An 18230-nucleotide genomic window follows, 5' to 3' on the forward strand; every position below is an offset into this window, starting at 1 on the left:
ACGGGTAAATTCGTACATTTAAAAAACTAGATGTGTAACCATGATACAATTCAGGTAAGATTCCGAAGACCATTGTAACATGATTCGAAACGTAAAATTGAGGTAGATACGTTACGTGCGCGTTTATAACTATATTGTTTATTTATCTTATGTGTCAGTCGATTAGACTGTCAGTGTACTCTTTTAAATATGAAGAAAAAGAAGACATCTTCTTATCTGTCTGTTTGTAAACTTTAACGGGTAAACCTCTAACCGACCCGCTAAACGTGGCTTTGCACAGAAAGCTTTTATGTATTAAAATTGTCAGTGTACATTATCGGCGAAGTCGCTGGCAACGACAAAACAAAATATAAGAAAATTTGTTCTCTTTTCAGTTGATGGACAAGTATGGACATGTCGTTACCCACGCGGATATAGTTGTGGACACATTCTTAGCTTTATCTGGGTTATTGTTCACCCGTGGTCTCTTCAGCGATCGGTCGCAAAACCCGCTCAAATTCCTCTGGAAAAGATATATCAGGTGGGTTTATTAAGTGTCATTCATTCATTCTTTCATATAGTCCCGTCTAATTTCGTCACGTTTTTTTTTTAATTAAACTTTATTGCACCTGCACCAATATAAAAAAAGAATAAGACCACTCCATCTGGTTCCCATGGATGTCGTAAAAGGCGACTAAGGGATAAGCTTATAAACTTGGGATTCTTCCTTTAGGCGACGGGCTAGCAACCTGTCACTTTATATGAATCTCAATTCTATCATTAGACCAAACAGCTAAACATGACCTATCAGTCTTTTTAATACTGTTGGCTCTGTCTACCCCGCAAGAGATATAGACATGCTTTTCTGCATGTATGTTTATTGCACTTTAGAATAGGACCACTCCATATCTTTCCCACGGATGTGGTAAAAGGCGACAGAGGGACGCTAGTAAACTTGGGATTCTTCTTTTAGGCGATGGGCTATCAACCAGTCACTATTTGAATCTCAAGTCCATCTTAAGCCAAACAGCTGAACGTGGCCTTCCAGCTTTTCGGGTTAGATCTATTGCTGCCGGGAACCACACGGCACATAGAATAGTAGTTACATTGATGATACTCTCTCTTTCAGACTAGCAGCAGCGCTGACAATACTGCTGTTCTACACAGTGGCGTTATCAGACCGTGTAGCCCAGGGTCCCATATGGCAGACCCTGAATGATGAACATCATCGAGTGTGCGTGGACAACTGGCTGCTAAGTCTGTTCATGATCGGAAACGTGTTCAGAGTTGAAGAAATTGTAAGATTAATTTGTTTATTTTCTTTATTTACTAATTTATGTAAATAGTAAAATGTACCCGAAACCGCCAAGCTTGTATGAAGAGGGTTATGAATTTGGATGAAGCGAAGGAAGTATGCAGAGATCGTGGCAAGTGGAAAGAGGTAGTCTCTGCCTACCCCTTCGGGAAAGAGGCGTGATTTTATGTTTGTATGTATGTACTAATTTATGTACACGGAAAAAATCGAGATTGCTTATTTCAAAAGAAATCTTTAAAATAGACGTGATTACGTGTACATACATACATGTAATCACGTCTATGTCCCTTGCGGGGTAGACAGAGCCAACAGTCTTGTAAAGACTGATAGGCCACGTTCAGCTATTTGGCTTTAAGATAGAATTGAGATTCAAATAGTGACAGGTTGCTAGCCCATCGCCTAAAAAAGAATCCCAAGTTTGTAAGCCTATCCCTTAGTCGCCTTTTACGACATCCATGGGAAAGAGATGGAGTGGTCCTATTCTTTTTTCTATTGGTGCCGGGAACCACACGACACTTATGTTTATTTATTTATTTACTAATTTATAAACACGGAAATTATCGAGACTGATAATCACAAGAAACAAAATAACAAAGGTTCTTGGTGCCTTTGCTGCCGGGAACCACACGGCATTTTCTTTTTTAATTTAATCTTTATTCTTTCAGTGCCTCCCTCACACTTGGTACGTGCCTTTGGACTATCAGCTGTGCGTTCTGACCGCCATTTTGTATATGATTTACAAGAGAAACAAAATCATTGGGAAATGTATCTTTATAGTCGCTTTTATACTCTCCAATATATATCCTGGACTTGTCACTTATGTGAATGAATATCCGCCGTTAGTGTTTTATGGTGTAGAGTAAGTATTTTAGTTAATTTATATAAAACTAGTTGTGCCTATGTAAACTATATTTGCTAAAAATAATCTGTTTCTTTTTTTTTAATTATTTTTTTAATAAATGATTTCATGCCACAATTCACTAAATTGTTATAGATCTCTTGCCGACTTCAGGAAAAACGTTGTTTTTAACCACTTTTACATCAAAAGCTATTGTCGTGCTGGTCCCTTTATGGTCGGTATGGTCATGGGGTACATTATGTTCACTTTCAAACCTAAAGACTACAGGATGACCATAGGAACGGTAAGTTACCATTTCAAAAATTTTATTACCATTCTATTTTTTAAATAGTTTTTTTATATATATAATAGACTAGCTGTGCCCGCGCTGTGTTTAAAAAATAATCTCAAATTTGTAAGCCTATCCCTTAGTCGCCTTTTACGACATCCATGGGAAAGAGATGGAGTGGTCCCATTCTTTTTTGTATTGGTACCGGGAACCACACGGCACTAATTACGGTATTAAATATACTTTTTCCATTTCAGCTATGGTCATATCTAATTGTCATATTCAGTGTGCTTCTTATGATCGCTGTCACTGCTTTTGGCCACCATTACTATCTGGTCAATGAACCCGTCAGTAACGCCATCTATGTGGCGTTAAACAGAACTATCTGGGGAATGGCCGTGTGTACCGTCATTGGCGCTTCGGAGTACGGGCACCTTCGTAAGTTCATATTATTAGTGCCGGGAAAAACACGGCAATGCAATTTTGACGGCCTCTGTGGCGCAGCGGTAGTGCGCTTGTCTGTGGCACCGGAGGTCCCGGGTTCGAATCCCGGCCAGGGCATGATGAGAAACGAACTTTCTCTGACCAGCCTGGGTCTTGGATGTTTATCTTTATAAGTATTTATTCTAAAATATAGTATCGTTGGGTTAGTATCTCGTAACACAAGTTTCGAACTTACTACGAGGCTAACTCAGTCTGTGTAATTTGTCCCGTATACATACATTTACATATCGTCACGTCTATATCCCTTGCGGGGTAGACAGAGCCAACAGTCTTGAAAGGACTGAATGGCCACGTTCAGCTATTTGGCTTAATGATAGAATTGAGATTCAAATAGGTTGCTAGCCCATCGCCTAGAAAAGAATCCCAAGTTTGTAAGCCTATCCCACAGTCGCCTTTTACGACATCCATGGGAAAGAGATGGAGTGGTCCTATTCTTTTTTGTATTGGTGCCGGGAACCACACGGCATTATATACATACATATATTTATTATTATTTTAATTTTTTTTATTAAACATAATCTGTCGTGTTTGTCCGTAAAATGTAAAGGCATTACGTGATATAGTATATTTTTTCTGTTCCAGCTATCCTAAACAGCCTATTCTCCTGGTACCACCTGGTGCCATTAAGCAGGTTAACGTACGGAGTCTACCTCACACACTTCCTCATCTTACAGTTCTTATTCTTCTCAATGCGAACTACATTTAACTTGGATTTGTTTGTATCGGTAAATATATATTTGAAACCGCTAATTATATGTATAGTCGTGTGGTTCCCGGCACCATTACAAAAATGAATAGGGCCATTCCATCTCTTTCCCACGGATGTCGTAAAAGGCGACTAAGGGGTAGGCTAATAAACTTGGGATTCCTCTTTTAGGCGATGGGCTAGCAACCTTCCACTATTTGAATCTCAATACCATCATTAAGCAGTGTAGCTGAACGTGGCCATTCAGTCTTTTCGGGACTATTGGCTCTGTCTACCTCGTAAGGGATATAGACGTGGCTATATGTATGTATGTATGTATGCCCGGTTAAAATACGTGAAGCGCAGAAAGGAACAGGTTCAAATGGACCGCAATTTTATAGGCCTATCCCTTAGTCGCCTTTTACGACATCCATGGGAAAGAGACGGAGTGGTCCAATTCTTTTTTGTATTGGTGCCGGGAACCACACGGCACCTTACCTTACCGACGCTCTCCAGGGATACCAACGTCTAAACTGAATCATTCCAGGGTATGGAGACATCAGGGGTGATGGTATACAGCTTGGCAGCGAGCCTCCTCGTCTGGCTGCTTGTGGAAGCGCCTCTTATCAACATCAACAATATGATGATCGATTACACGTAATTATGTCATCATTTATTTCCTTAACATTACCAGCGGCACCGACATAAAATAAATAAATATAAATATGTACGGGACAAATTACACAGGTTGAGTTAGCCTCGAAGTGAGTTCGATACTAACTCAACGATTATATATTTTATAATAAATACTTATACATAAAGATAAACACTCAAGACCCAGGCCAATCAGAAAAAGTTCTTTTCTAAGCATGCCCTGGCCAGGATTCGAATCCGGGACCTCCGGTGTCACAGACAAGCGTAAAAGCTGCGCCGTTAAAAAGCCATTAAAAAGGAATAAGACCACTCTATCCCTTTCCCATGGATGTCGTAATAGGCGACTAAGGGATAGGCTTATAAACTTGGTATTCTTTTTATAGGCAATGGGATAGCAAACTGTCACTATATGAATCTCAATTCTATCATTAAGCATTACTGCTGAACGTGGCATGTCAGTCTTTCAAGACTGCTAGCTCTGTCTACCCCGCAAGGAATATAGACGTGATAATATGAATTAACCTTCTAAGTAAGTGCCTTTAGAATAGGATAACTCTATATCTTTCGACTAAGAAAATGTGTAATAAGCTTGGGATTCTGCTTGTAGGCAATGAGCTAGCAACCTTTCACTATTTGAATCAATTCTATCATTAAGCTAAACAGCTGAACGTGGCCTTTCAGTGTTACCGAGACTGTCTACTCCGCGAGGGATATAGACGTTATTATATGTTCGCATGAACCATTTTTATAAAAGCAATTTTATTTTTCAGATGGCGAAAACAAACTGTGAACACATCGGATACTCGTAAATGTATCAACGGAGGAAAGAAAGGTTTATAAATTATATTTATAATAAGCACATTAGCAAAATTAAAAATAACAAAATTTTAACTCGAGATACGTTTAAAATTCACTATAAGTACAATCGGCTACAAAAACAAACATGACTGTTTTTCACAATAGTTGTTTATCGCGAACTGAGACTACACGAACAAATGTATAATAAACACCTTTCTTTACGTTACCTAAAAATTCTATATATTTAACCTACATACATTTTAAATTACATAAAAATCTGACCAACGATTGAAAAGTTATCGCTTTACAAACATACATGCATACTAAAAATTTATTTATGCCATTATTTAATTATTTTTTCAAGACTGTTGGTTCTGTCTACTCCGCAAGGGATATAGACGTGTACGTATTTTTTTTTAAATACGTTGTTGTTAGTTTGTTGAATAAAATAACTAATTGTTACTCTTAAAAATATATTGAGAAAAACTACATATAGGTATGTATATACAAAATCATACTAAGATTTTTGGTAGCATTGCCATGTCTTTCACATGGCAATCATCTATCTTTCTCTTTCCTCGTGCACGTACATCTATCTCTTTCTTTTCTCATTTAATTTTATTACACTGCGCATCTTTCTTCCACCTGAAAAAAAAACAAGTAAGTTTAATTACTATACTAGCTTGTGCGTGGGGCTTCGCTCCCGTGGGAAAATCTAGAAAAAATACATTATTTTTTTCACTTCCGAAAGCCTATTGTATAACAGTGCCAAATTTCGTAAAAATCAGTCCAGTAATTTTGATGTGACAATGTTATAATTATAAGATTTGATTGGGCCGGTTGCACGCACGAAAAAACATGACTCATGCGGCGTTACCTCGCTCTGAGGCGTTCCATGTAAGGCTTGAAGTGCAAGCGAGAGCGCGGAACGAGCGACAAAGAGGCACAATCGGCCTTCGCGTTCGGCAGCGTATACCTCCTTCTCTATATACATACAAATCTATTAAACAAATGAAATTAAAATTTCCTTTTGAAAAATGCTACCATTCAACAGTATTTTCTTAAGACGTTGTCACGTTCAACTATCGTCAGTAAACCGACTTTAAAAACAACCGATTTTTTTTAGTACAATGCGGTCAGCATTTTAGGCAAGCTCTCAGATTCTGAACCTATGCTTAGACGTTTAATGTTCACGGATATGTCAAACGATCTATATGTGGCGCCATCTATACGCCACAAGTCACAACAGCCAATCGCGCGACGCTATCAGCCAATAATAGCGAGGAGTCTAAATCGCGCAAGCAAAGATCTCACAAATTGGAGAAAATTTAACATCAGGCTCAACATGGTCTCTCGCGCGGAATATTTATTCACATTGATTAAGTTTATTTTATAAAAAAGTAAATTAATTTTAACACTCCATCTCTTTCCCACGAAGTGCCGTGTGGTTCCCGGCACCATTAGAAAAAAGAATAGGACCACTCCATCTCTTTCCCATGGATGTCGTAAAAGGCGACTAAGGGATCTCAATTCTATCACTAAGCCAAACAGCTGAGCGCGGCCTATCAGTCTTTTCAAGACTGATGGCTCTGTCTACCCCGCTAGGGATATAGACGTGATCATATGTATCTATGTATGTAAATTTAAACATATTACGTTTTATCCAGAATCATATTGTTGATATTAACAAGAGGAGCTTCTACAAACAGCCACATCAAAAGACTGGCTATAAGGCTGTAGACGATGACCCCTGCTGACGTCAGGCCCTGAAATCAATCAATTCAATTCAATTCAAAATCTTTATTGGATATCATTTAACTAAATTGTATGTACATACATACATATAATCACGTCTATGTCCCTTGCGGGGTAGACAGAGCCAACAGTCCTGAGCGGACTGATAGGCCACGTTCAGCTATTTGGCTTTAAGATAGAATTGAGATTCGAATAGTGACAGGTTGCTAGCCCATCGCCTAAAAAAAGAATCTCAAGTTTGTAAGCTTATCCCTTAGTCGCATTTTACGACATCCACGGGAAAGAGTAGGAGTGGTCCTATTCTTTTTTGTATTGGTGCCGGGAACCACACATCAGTTGAATAACAGTTACTGCTTATAAATAGGTACAATATGACCCATGTTAGGCATCGCAAATTTTAAAATAATATGGAACACAATTTAATAAACATTACATCTTTATCCCTTACGGGGTAGACGTAGCAAACAGTAATGAAAAGAATTAATAGCCACATTCAGCTGAATGGCTTAATAATGCAATTGAGATGCAGTTAGTGAGAGACCATCGCCTTCAAGGGAAACCCCAAGGTTAGTAGCGCTTATCCCTTAGTCGCCTTTTACAACATCCATTGGAAAGAAATGGAGTGGCCCTATTCTTTAGTGAACCACACGGCACAGTTTATATAATATCAAATAACAAAATAAAAAAGAAATATAAATAGAAAAAAAAAAATAGTGCCGTGTGGTTCTCCATCGCTTTCCCATGGTTGTCGTAAAATGCGACTAAGGGATTAAGGCGATGGGCTAGCAACCTGTCACTATTTGAATCTCAATTCTATCATTAAGCCAAATAGCTGAACGTGGCCATTCAGTCTTTTCAAGACTGTTGGCTCTGTCTACCCCGCAAGGGATATAGACGAGATTATGTGGATGAGTGGATGGATAGAAAAAAAAATCTTCACTTACCAGCGTGAACAATTCCAAAGCGAAAGTATTACGTAGAGAAAAAAAAAATAACTGCAAGATGGAATAATGAGATATGTATACCCCGTAAGTGAGCCTGCTGAGAGGTACAAGAGGTTTCCACGCGAAGAAGTTGTTGAGATATGCTGGAAATATAAAAACATACATACATACATATAATCAAGATTTTGACGGCCTCTGTGGCGCAGCGGTAATGCGCTTGTCTGTGACACCGGAGGTCCCGGGTTCGAATCCCGGTCAGGGCATGATGAGAACAGAACTTTTTCTGTTTGGCCTGGGTCTTGGATGTTTATCTATATAAGCGTTTATTATAAAAATAAATATAGTATCGTTGAGTTAGTATCTCGTAACACAAGTCTCGAACTTACTTCGAGGCTAACTCAATCTGTGTAATTTGTCCCGTATATATTTATTTATTATTTTCGATATCAGTACTACTTCCTCCTCCCGGTCGCATCCTCACCTCTCTGGAGGGGAGTCCGGGGTATGCCTTTGACCATGGATCCTGGATTGGGTGTGTCAGATGTTTACACGAAGCGACTCCCGTCTGACCTCCGCAACCTTTGCAGGGGAACCTAACCGGTATTAGATCGATAACGCAACGCAACCAGTACTTATTCCAGAGGGGTTAGTGGGAGTTTTACTCGATCAAACGCATCGAGCAAGTAAACGCGAATTCGTATGTTATTTGACCAGCGCCATCTAGTGGTGACGCGATGGCACTAATGCAATTCTATACAAATTCTCGATTACTTTAGCTCCACGCATTTGTACGAGTAAAACTCGCATTAGAATAGAATAGATTTATTTTCAAAATTGTATACAAGGTATCACTTATTGACGTCACATCACTTAAATCTAATTATAACTACTACCGCTTCCAAAGCGCACGTGTAGAAGAAGCGGCGGAACAAACTACACTGCAGCATTTTCATCTGACGGTCAATTTACAAATATATTCATTCATTCATTTATATAGTCACGTCTTTATCCCTTTCGGGGTAGACAGAGCCGAAATAAAAAAATATACTCTTAAATCTAAATCGTGGACGAATGCACATTGTCTACATTAAAAAACATGAATGAATGTAGAACTATCGCCTCAGATGTATACTTCGACAGATAAGATAACAAAATATAGACTTACGAAGATCCCCGTATTCCGAAACACCAATTACGACAGAGACGCCAATCGCCCAGATAGTTCTGTTTAACGACGCATAGATGGCGTTACAAATCGGCCTGTTGTAGAGGTAGTGGTGGTGACCGGAGAATAGGATCGCTACACCCACAGCTAGGACAGACACCACGCAGAAATATGAGGTGAACTGAAACAGTTATTAGTATAGATTTGCCGAGTACTCTCGGCTGATACTCGGTACTCAGCGGGTTTTTTGATACTCGTACTCGTGTGCCTTGTGGTTCCCGGTACTTTCCAGTCTTGTCAAGACTGTTGGCTCTGTCTACCCCGCAAGGGATATAGACGTGACCATATGTATGTGTGTATGTCTTCTTCTTCCTCCTGACTGTCCCGGTTACTTCCTCACTCTGGAGAGGAACTCGGAGTACGTCATTAATCATAGATCCTGGATTGGGTGAGTCAGGTTTTAACACGAATCGACTCCAATCTGACTTTTTCAACCTTTGCAGGGGAACCTAACCCGTATTGGATCAGACTTGTAGTCACACATACAGTTGCCTGAATGTGCAGGTTTCCTCACGATGTTTTTACCTACTAAAACTTACCGTTCCTATAAGATTTCGATGGTATTTTGGTTTGTATAAATGCATGAGATGCCCAATGACCATTCCGGTCATAAAGGAACCAGCGCGGTAGTAATTTTTGACGTAAAGGTTTTTAAATAAAACGTTAAGTTTGAGGTCGACCATGGATCTAAAAAAAAACATTGAAATAAACATAGATTATATAAACCTTTGCTGCGCCTGTTGAAATAAACGGGTGTTAAAATCTCCATAATTAATCTTGAAGGTCTTGTTTATTACTAAAAGCTATAATTTCCTCAAATATAATTGCGAACACAACTTATATATTAAATCTACTACTGCTTCCAAAGTGTAGAAAGACCGGCGGAAAGAACTACACAAACTATAAATCTTTACTATAAAGCCAATTCTGTGAGAATCAATAATTTTCCAACAAGCATAGCCCGAAATCTTCATGACAAACATAGTTTTAAATTTGAAAAAAAAAATTGTTTTTAGTCTGTCTTCTAAATGCTTTAAAATTTAACTTAGGTAATTTTTTGAATAGTTAAAATTTAACTTACCCAACTCCATAAAAAAGTTGAGACGGATAATCGTATACATAAGTAATAAGGCCGGGGACAATGATGGACAGTCCAAACGCAATGATGAAGATATATTTTCCAAATGTCTTGCTCTTCTTGTAAATAACATATATGATGGTAGCAAAAACGCAGAGTTGAAAGTCACACGGAACGTACCATGTTGTCGCAACACACTGAAAGTAATAGATAATAAAATTTAGAAGACAGCGTAAAGGAAAAGAGCAGAAAGAAGAAAAAGAGAAGTGATAAGGGAGAAGGCAGAAGACAGAAGGCAGAAGGGAAAAGGCAGAAGGCAGAAGGCAGAAGGCAGAAGGCAGAAGGCAGAAGGCAGAAGGGAGAAGGCAGAAAGGAGAAGGCAGAAGAGAGAAGGGAGAAGAATCAAACATACCAACTTGGAAGGTTTAAATTTGTGTAACTTACCAATTTATCACTATCATAGTTGCCCATCATCAGAAGATTGTTCAACCAGTTATCAGCACATACTTTCTGTTCTTCCAATGCTCTGTGCCATACTGGTCCGTTGGTTACTTGTCCTGACATGGTCACCATGTAGAACAATAATGCAATAAGGGCCCCTACAAGTCTGGAAAGATCTAGAACTTTAGAACGTTTTCATAGTATCGGGGACATTCTTGTGAAAAGTCACGAGCACCCTAATCTTCTTCCTCCATACATACATACATACATACATATGGTCACGTCTATATCCCTTGCGGTGTAGACAGAGCCAACAGTCTTTAATAGACTGAATGGCCACGTTCAGTTATTTGGCTTAATGATAGAATTGAGATTCAAATAGTGACAGGTTGCTAGCCCATCGCCTAAAATAGAATCCCAAGTTTGTAAGCCTATCCCTTAGTCGCCTTTTACGACATCCATGGGAAAGAGATGGGCTTCTTCCTCCTGCGGCTTTAATCCCGGTTCCATCCTCATCACTCTGGACAGGAGCCCGGGGTACACCTTGGTCCTAGATTGGGCGAGTCAGGTTTTTACACGAAGCGACTACCGTCTGACCTCCGCAACATTTGACGGCCTCGGTGACGTAGCGGTAGTACGCTTGTCTGTGACACCGGCGGTCCCGGGTTCGAATCCCGGTCAGGGCATGATGGGGAAAGAACTTTTTCTGATTGGCCTGGGTCTTGGATGTTTATCTATATAAGTATTTATTATAAAATATACTATCGTTGAGTTAGTATCTCGTGACACAAGTCTCGAACTTACTTCGAGGCTAACTCAATCTGTGTAATTTGTCCCGTATATATATTATTATTTACTTGCAGATAAACCTTTCAGTCTTATCAATACTGTGGGCTCTGTCTACCATGCAAGGCGTGATTAAAATTATGTATCACTAGCTGTGCCCGCGACTTCGTCCGCGTGGAATAGTTATTTTGAGCTTCATTGAAGCCCAAATCAAGGATGAATAATTTCCCCCGTTTTTTATTTTCACATTTTCCATTATTTTTTCGCTCCTAATGCAGTAGCAGCGTGATGTTATATAGCCTAAAGCCTTCCTCGATAAATGGTCTATTCAACACAAGAAGAATTTTTTCAATTCGAACCAGTAGTTCCTTAAATTAGCGCGTTCAAACAAACTAACTCTTCAGCTTTATTATATTAGTATTGATGATACAATAATGTAGGTACCTTATATATCGTTTCCAAATAAACTTCAATGGGTTTTGCCATCGGTCGCTTAAGAGACTTCGAGTAAACAATAGTCCAGACATAACCAGGAAATTCTCCAAAAGTACGTCCACATGAGTCTTGAAGCGCCCGTAATCATCCATCAACTGTTAAAAAAAGCAAGAGAATTTAGCGCCACCTACAAAGTTATGTTTATACTTTTTTTTATTGATGCCGTGTAGTTCCCGGCACCAATAAAAAAAAGGGAACGAGATGGAGTGGTCGTATTCTTTTTTTTATTGGTGCCGGGAACTACACGGCACCAATAAAAAAAAGAATACGACCACTCCATCTCGTTCCCATAAATGTCGTAAAAAGCAACTAAGGGATAGGCTTATAAACTTGGGATTCTTCTTTTAGGCGATGGGCTAGCAACCTGTCGCTATTTGAATCTCAATTCCATCATAAAGCCAAACAGCTGAACGTGGCCTATCAATCTTTTCAAGACTGTTGGCTCTGTCTACCCCGCAAGGGATGGAGACGTGATTATATGTATGTATGTATGTACAAAGTAGTTACAACTGAACTAATCTTCTTGAAATTGAGTATTTTTATCTCGGTAATAACTTTATATAGTTCCCGTGGAATTTGCGAATAACCTGTATTCCTTTTTTAGATGATGCTGAATTTTTCGCGCTTGTAGGTGGCGCAAATTATATATCCCTTGCGGGTTAGACAGGGCCAGCAGTCTTGTTAATACTGATAGGCCACGTTCAGCTGTTAAGCTTAATGATAGAATTGAGATTCAAATAGTGATAGGTTGCTAGCCCATCGCCTAAAAGAAGAATCCCAAGTTTAACGTATCCCTTAGTCCTCCTTACATGACATCCATGGAAAAGAGCTGTAGTGGTCGTATTCTTTTTATATTGATGCCGGGAACCACACGGCACAAATAAGAGAATAATAAATAAACAAGATAATAATACTAACAGAATCTTGATACAATCCATTAGAGAGGAATGATGAGTAAGTAAACATATAATAGTGTGCAATGACGCCTCCGCAGCAAGTGATTACCCTGAGGAAGTTGATGGAGAATACTTCCTCATCACGGACTGTAGTGAGACTCTCTATATTTCGAGTCAAGCAGAAGGAACGCACCAGTTCACCGACTGAAAAAGATATGAACGTAGTTGTAAAATTCATGAAAATAATCAGAAACTATTTGTAAATATTACAGGTATTAAACGTGCACATAACGTACCTTTATTTACATACATACAAATGTCACAGCAGCCAAAAAAGTATAAAAGTATAATATTAAAAATGTTATCTTACCAAAAGTATTAGGAGTAACTTTATCATTCTTCAAGAGGATTGTACAAATTGCAGTTATAAATGAGAGTAAAAGCACCACTTTTCTGTAAAAGATGAGTAAAGAATTATATTTAGCGTCATCCGAACTTAAGTTATGAGAGCTCGAAAATACTGGCTAAGTGCGAGTCGGATTTGCGCACGAAAGGTTCCGTACCATCATAAGTTTCTGACAAAAAATTGCTTAAAACTATGTGGAAGGGGCCTTCATTTAATAATAACTTTTTTTTATCTTTTATTAATATCTAACTTTTACAAGTGTGGAATGCCGGAACCAATACAAAAAAGAAGAGGACCACTCCATCTCTTTATCGTAAAAGGCGACTAAGGGTTAGGCTTATAAACTTGGGATTATTCTTTTAGGCGATGGGCTACCAATCTGTCACTATTTGAATCTCAATTCTATCATTAAGGCAAACAGCTGAACGTGACCTATCAGTCATTTCAAGATTGATGGCCTTCTCTACCCCGCGAACGATATACATACATACATAAAATCACGCCTCTTTCCCGGAGGGGTAGGCAGAGACTACCTCTACTAGAATGATATACACGTGACTATATGTATGTAAAAACAAAAAATATAGTTACTTACGTAAATATGTTAAATCCTAAAGATGACAGATCCTCTTTTGTGTCATTATTTTGACAGTTTATCGAATTAATACTCGCTGAATCGCTGAAAGCGCCAAAATGACTGATACTCAGTATAGATCTAGTTATTTTGGCTACAGAGGAGATTTGGCACGATTTGGGAACACATACACCCAAAAACATAGATGACAGGACTCGACCGTGCTTGGTTGGTTTCTAAAAATAATTTATCATGATTAAAAGGCATACTGACTAATTTACTAAAATAATAATGAACAAAACCGCTGACTTATCCACGTAAAATCCAAACCGGTGTGTCTAATAATAAAATTACACAGATTGAGTTAGCCTCGAAGTAAGTTCGAGACTTGTGTTACTAGATACTAACTCAACGATACTATATTTTATAATAAATACTTATATAGATAAACATCCAAGACCCAGGCCAATCATAGAAAGTTCGTTTCTCATCATGCCCAGGCCAGGATTCGAACCCGGGATCTCAGGGACTATATTAACGGGATTTTTGAGTTTACGACGACCGAACTTCGGGTGTAGGTACCTAAATAAAAAACAATTTAAGTACCTATACCTAACAGGCGACGGATCACAGAAATTAATTGCCTGGAAAAGATCCCCTAAAGGGATAAGTCCACATACATACATATAATCACGTCTATATCCCTTGCGGGGTAGACAGAGCCAACAGTCTTGAAAAGACTGATGAGCCACGTTCAGCTCTGTGGCTTTATAATAGAATTGAGATTTAAATAGTGACAGGTTGCTAGCCCATCGCCTAAAAGAAGAATCCCATGTTTATAAGCCTATCCCTTAGTCGCCTTTAATGACATCCATGGGAACGAGATGGAGTGGTCCTACTCTTTTTTTTATTGGTGCCGGTAACCACACGGCACAAGATAAGTCCACTGTTGCAAATATGCGTTTATTCCTGTAATTATATATCACCATTCTTTATTTACAAACAAGCGAAATACTCCAAAATATGAATACAATATAATTTAAAAAAATAATAATAAAATGAAACATAGTTTCTAATTAATATGTAGAATTATGACGTCAATATAGTTTTTGTCTTACTGGGAGTGTCTATGTCAATCATATGACACCCATGATGTATTAGTAGGTACCTACTCTCACTACATAGTATAAAGCAAAGTCGCTTCCCGCGTCTGTATGTATGCTTATATCTTTAAAACTACACAAGTGATTCAGGAAGAGTGAATTCAAGTGATTGTTTGGATTTGCGAAAAACCTGTATTCTTATGTAGGTGACGCTAATAAATCATCTAAATACACGCGTGTAGACGTGGCGTGGGCGAAGTTGCGAGTTAAAGGTAGTATTTGAACAGAAACCGAACTCTGAAGCTTATTTTAAATAAAATGCCGTGTGGTTCCCGGTACCAATAAAAAAAGAATAGTCCCACACCGTCTCGTCCCATGGATGTCGTCAAAGGCGACTAAGGGACAAGCTAATAAACTAACGGATTTCTCTTTTAGGCGATGGGCTAGCAACCTGTCACTATTTGAATCTCAATTCTATCATTAAGCCAAACAGCTGAATGTAGCCTATCAGTCTTTTCAAGACTGTTGTACTTTTGACTGTTGACTGTTGACTTACGGGGTAGACAGGGCGTCTACCCCGTAAGGGATATAGATGTGATTATACAGGGTGACTTTAAATTCATTATTATGAGGGTTTTTTAAATGTGAAAATGATGACGTTTAATTTAAATAAAAAATAGGCTCAAACAGCTCAGAAGCATGGGTATAGTCTATGTTTGAAAGGATGCAGTTGTTTTAAATGTCACCCTGTATGTATTCATTATGTTTAAGTAAGTAACCTTACCTTGATATAATTTTCTGTTGTAACATTATGGGCATTCCACACATAGTCTTCTGGTTTTTTGTACTCATCAAATCTTGTCAGAGTAACATCGACCAAACAATATTGGGTGTTGGGTACATCTGGGTGCGGAAGAAACCCACGGTTGGGGTTCAAACACTCATCGTAGTTGCCAAAATGGAATTTTTGACCATAAAGTTGACCGACCGGGGGTTGAAGTGAGTCTATAACTGAAAACAATGAACATACAAAAGAAATTTGCAGGTTATCCTTTGTGTCCTTAATATATGTACATACATACAAATCACGCCTTCACCCGGAGGGGTAGGCAGAGACTACATCTTTCCACTTGCCATGATCTCTGCATACTTCCTTCGCTTCATCCACATTCATAACTCTCTTCATGCAAGCGCGGCGGTTTCGGGCACTCCTTAATCTTCATTTATCAAAATCTAAATTGAAATCTTTAATATTGATTAATATAGTGAACGTCAATATTGCACCTACAATTCTATATCGATTACAAGGTATTTGGATTCAATTTAAGTTGAATTAACGATACACCTTATGTTAAGACCAATATTCAAACTATTAATTATAATATCTTCTTCTAATTCTACTTACTAATTGTATTTTCTTCTACCAAAGACAAGGTGTAGAAATACCCTATAGACAGAACAGAAGCAGACTTACTCTGAACAGCCCACAACGTGGAGTTCTTAGCGTTGTCCAGAATCTCCAACATAACACCCAGACACTCCTCATTGCTATTCCACTGCTGAACTTCAATTGCATCCCTCAATATATCAGCGTAAGTAAGCATTTTATTGTGAACATCATTTTTTATTTTTTCCGTGTCAGCTACTCCTAAAACTAAAATAAAATTGAATCTTTGGAAATTTCTTTTGTCGTATATACTTATAGTCACGTCTTTATCCGTTGCGGGGTAGACAGAGCCAACAGGCGGTAAAAGACTGAATGGCCACGTTCAGCTGTTTGGCTTGATGATAGAATTGTGATTCAAATAGTGACAGGTTGTGCCGTGTGGTTTCCGGCACCAATACAAAAAGAATAGGACCACTCCATCTCTTTCCCATGGATGTCGTAAAAGCCGACTAAGGGGTAGGCTTATAAACTTGGGATTATCCTTTTAGGCGATGGGCTAGCAACCTGTCACTATTTGAATCTCAATCCTATCTTAAAGCCAAATAGCTGAACGTGGCCTATCAGTCTTTACAAGACTGTAGGCTCTGTCTACCCCGCAAGGGATATAGACGTGATTGTATGTATGTATGTATGTATGTATAGTGACAGGTTGCTAGCCCATCACCAACATGAAGAATCCTAAGTTGATGAGCCTATCGCTGTTCGCCATTTGCAACATCCGTGAGAATGATATGGCATAGTTCTATTCTAACATACATACATACATATGGTCACGTATATATCCCTTGCGGGGTAGACAGAGCAAACAGTCTTGAAAAGACTGAGAGGCCACGTTTAGCTGTTTGGCTTCATGATAGAATTGAGATTTAAATAGTTGCTAACCCATCGCCTAAAAAAAGAATCCCATGTATGTAAGCCTATCCCTTAGTCGCCTTTTACGACATTAATGGAAAAGAGATGGAGTGTTCCTATTCTTTTTTGTATTGGTGCCGGGAACCACACGGCACTACATACTTATGCAAAATACTTAATTGATAGCAAAGTTATAAATTGATAACAAACTTACCCAAAACAAAAGTCAACACGGCCCACATTACGTTCATAGTTTTAACAATTTTAGTAACGAACTACTCGTATAAAAATTTATATATCAGCTCCTTATGAACCGCTTTGAAACGAACTGTATTGAACAATTACACTTAAATATATTAATATTATTGACCATGTTCATCATATCAATTTATAATTATGTTAATGAGATATTTACATAGATGTTAATTTAAATTTTAATGAACGTTTGCTAGGGTACCGGAACTTTTGAATAGAATCACTCTGTATCTATCCCATAGATGTCGTAAAAAGCGACTAAGGGATAGGCTTATAGACTTGAAAAAAAGATAAACGATAATGAAACATCAGCAATACTATTAAAATTTTAATATTCCATATTTACAACTTACGAACTAAAAATAAGATTATCAACAATCCGTACTACGCACAGACAAACACACAACAAATATTAACAAGAATAAAAATAATTAACAGCGCAACAACAAATAACAATGTGGTAAATTAAAACAATTGAATTATAAAACAAGTCAATAGCCTTGTGAAAAACGCAAGGTTAAATGTGATACTTAAAATTTTCGAGGACAAACATTATAGTTGTAGAACATACATACATACATATGGTCACGTCTATATCCCTTGCGGGGTAGACAGAGCCAACAGTCTTGGAAAGACTGGATGGCCACGTTCATCTATTTGGCTTAATGATAGAATTGAAATTCAAATAGTGACAGGTTGCTAGCCCATCGCCTAAAAAAGAATCCCAAGTTTGTAAGCCTATCTCTTAGTCGCCTTTTACGACATCCATGGGAAAGAGATGGAGTGGTCCTATTCTTTTTTGTATTGGTGCCGGGAACCACACGGTAGAAGTTTCATTTAAATACCTTAATTATTGAAGCTTTTTAAGTAACAAATTGTGTATGATTTTTAGAACATATAACATACATATA

At 38.3% G+C, this 18230-nt stretch overlaps 2 protein-coding genes across 3 annotated transcripts in view; one reads left to right on the forward strand and one right to left on the reverse strand.

Annotated features, from left to right (window-relative positions):
- LOC106131925 (nose resistant to fluoxetine protein 6-like) overlaps nucleotides 1–18230 on the forward strand; it is a 33062-nt gene that overhangs the window by 5912 nt on the left and 8920 nt on the right. For both annotated transcript variants that reach the window (XM_060951793.1, XM_060951794.1), the window contains exons 7-14: nucleotides 375–520; nucleotides 1109–1277; nucleotides 1960–2153; nucleotides 2289–2436; nucleotides 2679–2859; nucleotides 3508–3650; nucleotides 4158–4267; nucleotides 5035–5096. In XM_060951793.1, coding sequence (XP_060807776.1) covers nucleotides 375–520; nucleotides 1109–1277; nucleotides 1960–2153; nucleotides 2289–2436; nucleotides 2679–2859; nucleotides 3508–3650; nucleotides 4158–4267; nucleotides 5035–5096 — 1153 coding nt within the window. The remainder of the gene's footprint in view (nucleotides 1–374; nucleotides 521–1108; nucleotides 1278–1959; nucleotides 2154–2288; nucleotides 2437–2678; nucleotides 2860–3507; nucleotides 3651–4157; nucleotides 4268–5034; nucleotides 5097–18230) is intronic.
- Nucleotides 5615–17370, reverse strand: LOC106131984 (nose resistant to fluoxetine protein 6). The gene is made up of 14 exons (XM_060951857.1): nucleotides 17279–17370; nucleotides 16240–16419; nucleotides 15550–15776; nucleotides 13684–13898; nucleotides 13053–13135; nucleotides 12705–12886; nucleotides 11736–11881; nucleotides 10509–10671; nucleotides 10068–10261; nucleotides 9526–9673; nucleotides 8927–9107; nucleotides 7762–7904; nucleotides 6719–6828; nucleotides 5615–5707 (listed from the first exon to the last, which is right to left on the reverse strand). Exons 1-14 carry the CDS (start codon nucleotides 17313–17315, stop codon nucleotides 5671–5673), a joined length of 2046 nt encoding a protein of 681 aa, XP_060807840.1. The 5' UTR covers nucleotides 17316–17370; the 3' UTR covers nucleotides 5615–5670.

The sequence above is a fragment of the Amyelois transitella genome, chromosome 26 (assembly GCF_032362555.1).
Source record: "Amyelois transitella isolate CPQ chromosome 26, ilAmyTran1.1, whole genome shotgun sequence".
Classification (NCBI taxonomy): Eukaryota; Metazoa; Arthropoda; class Insecta; order Lepidoptera; family Pyralidae; genus Amyelois; species Amyelois transitella.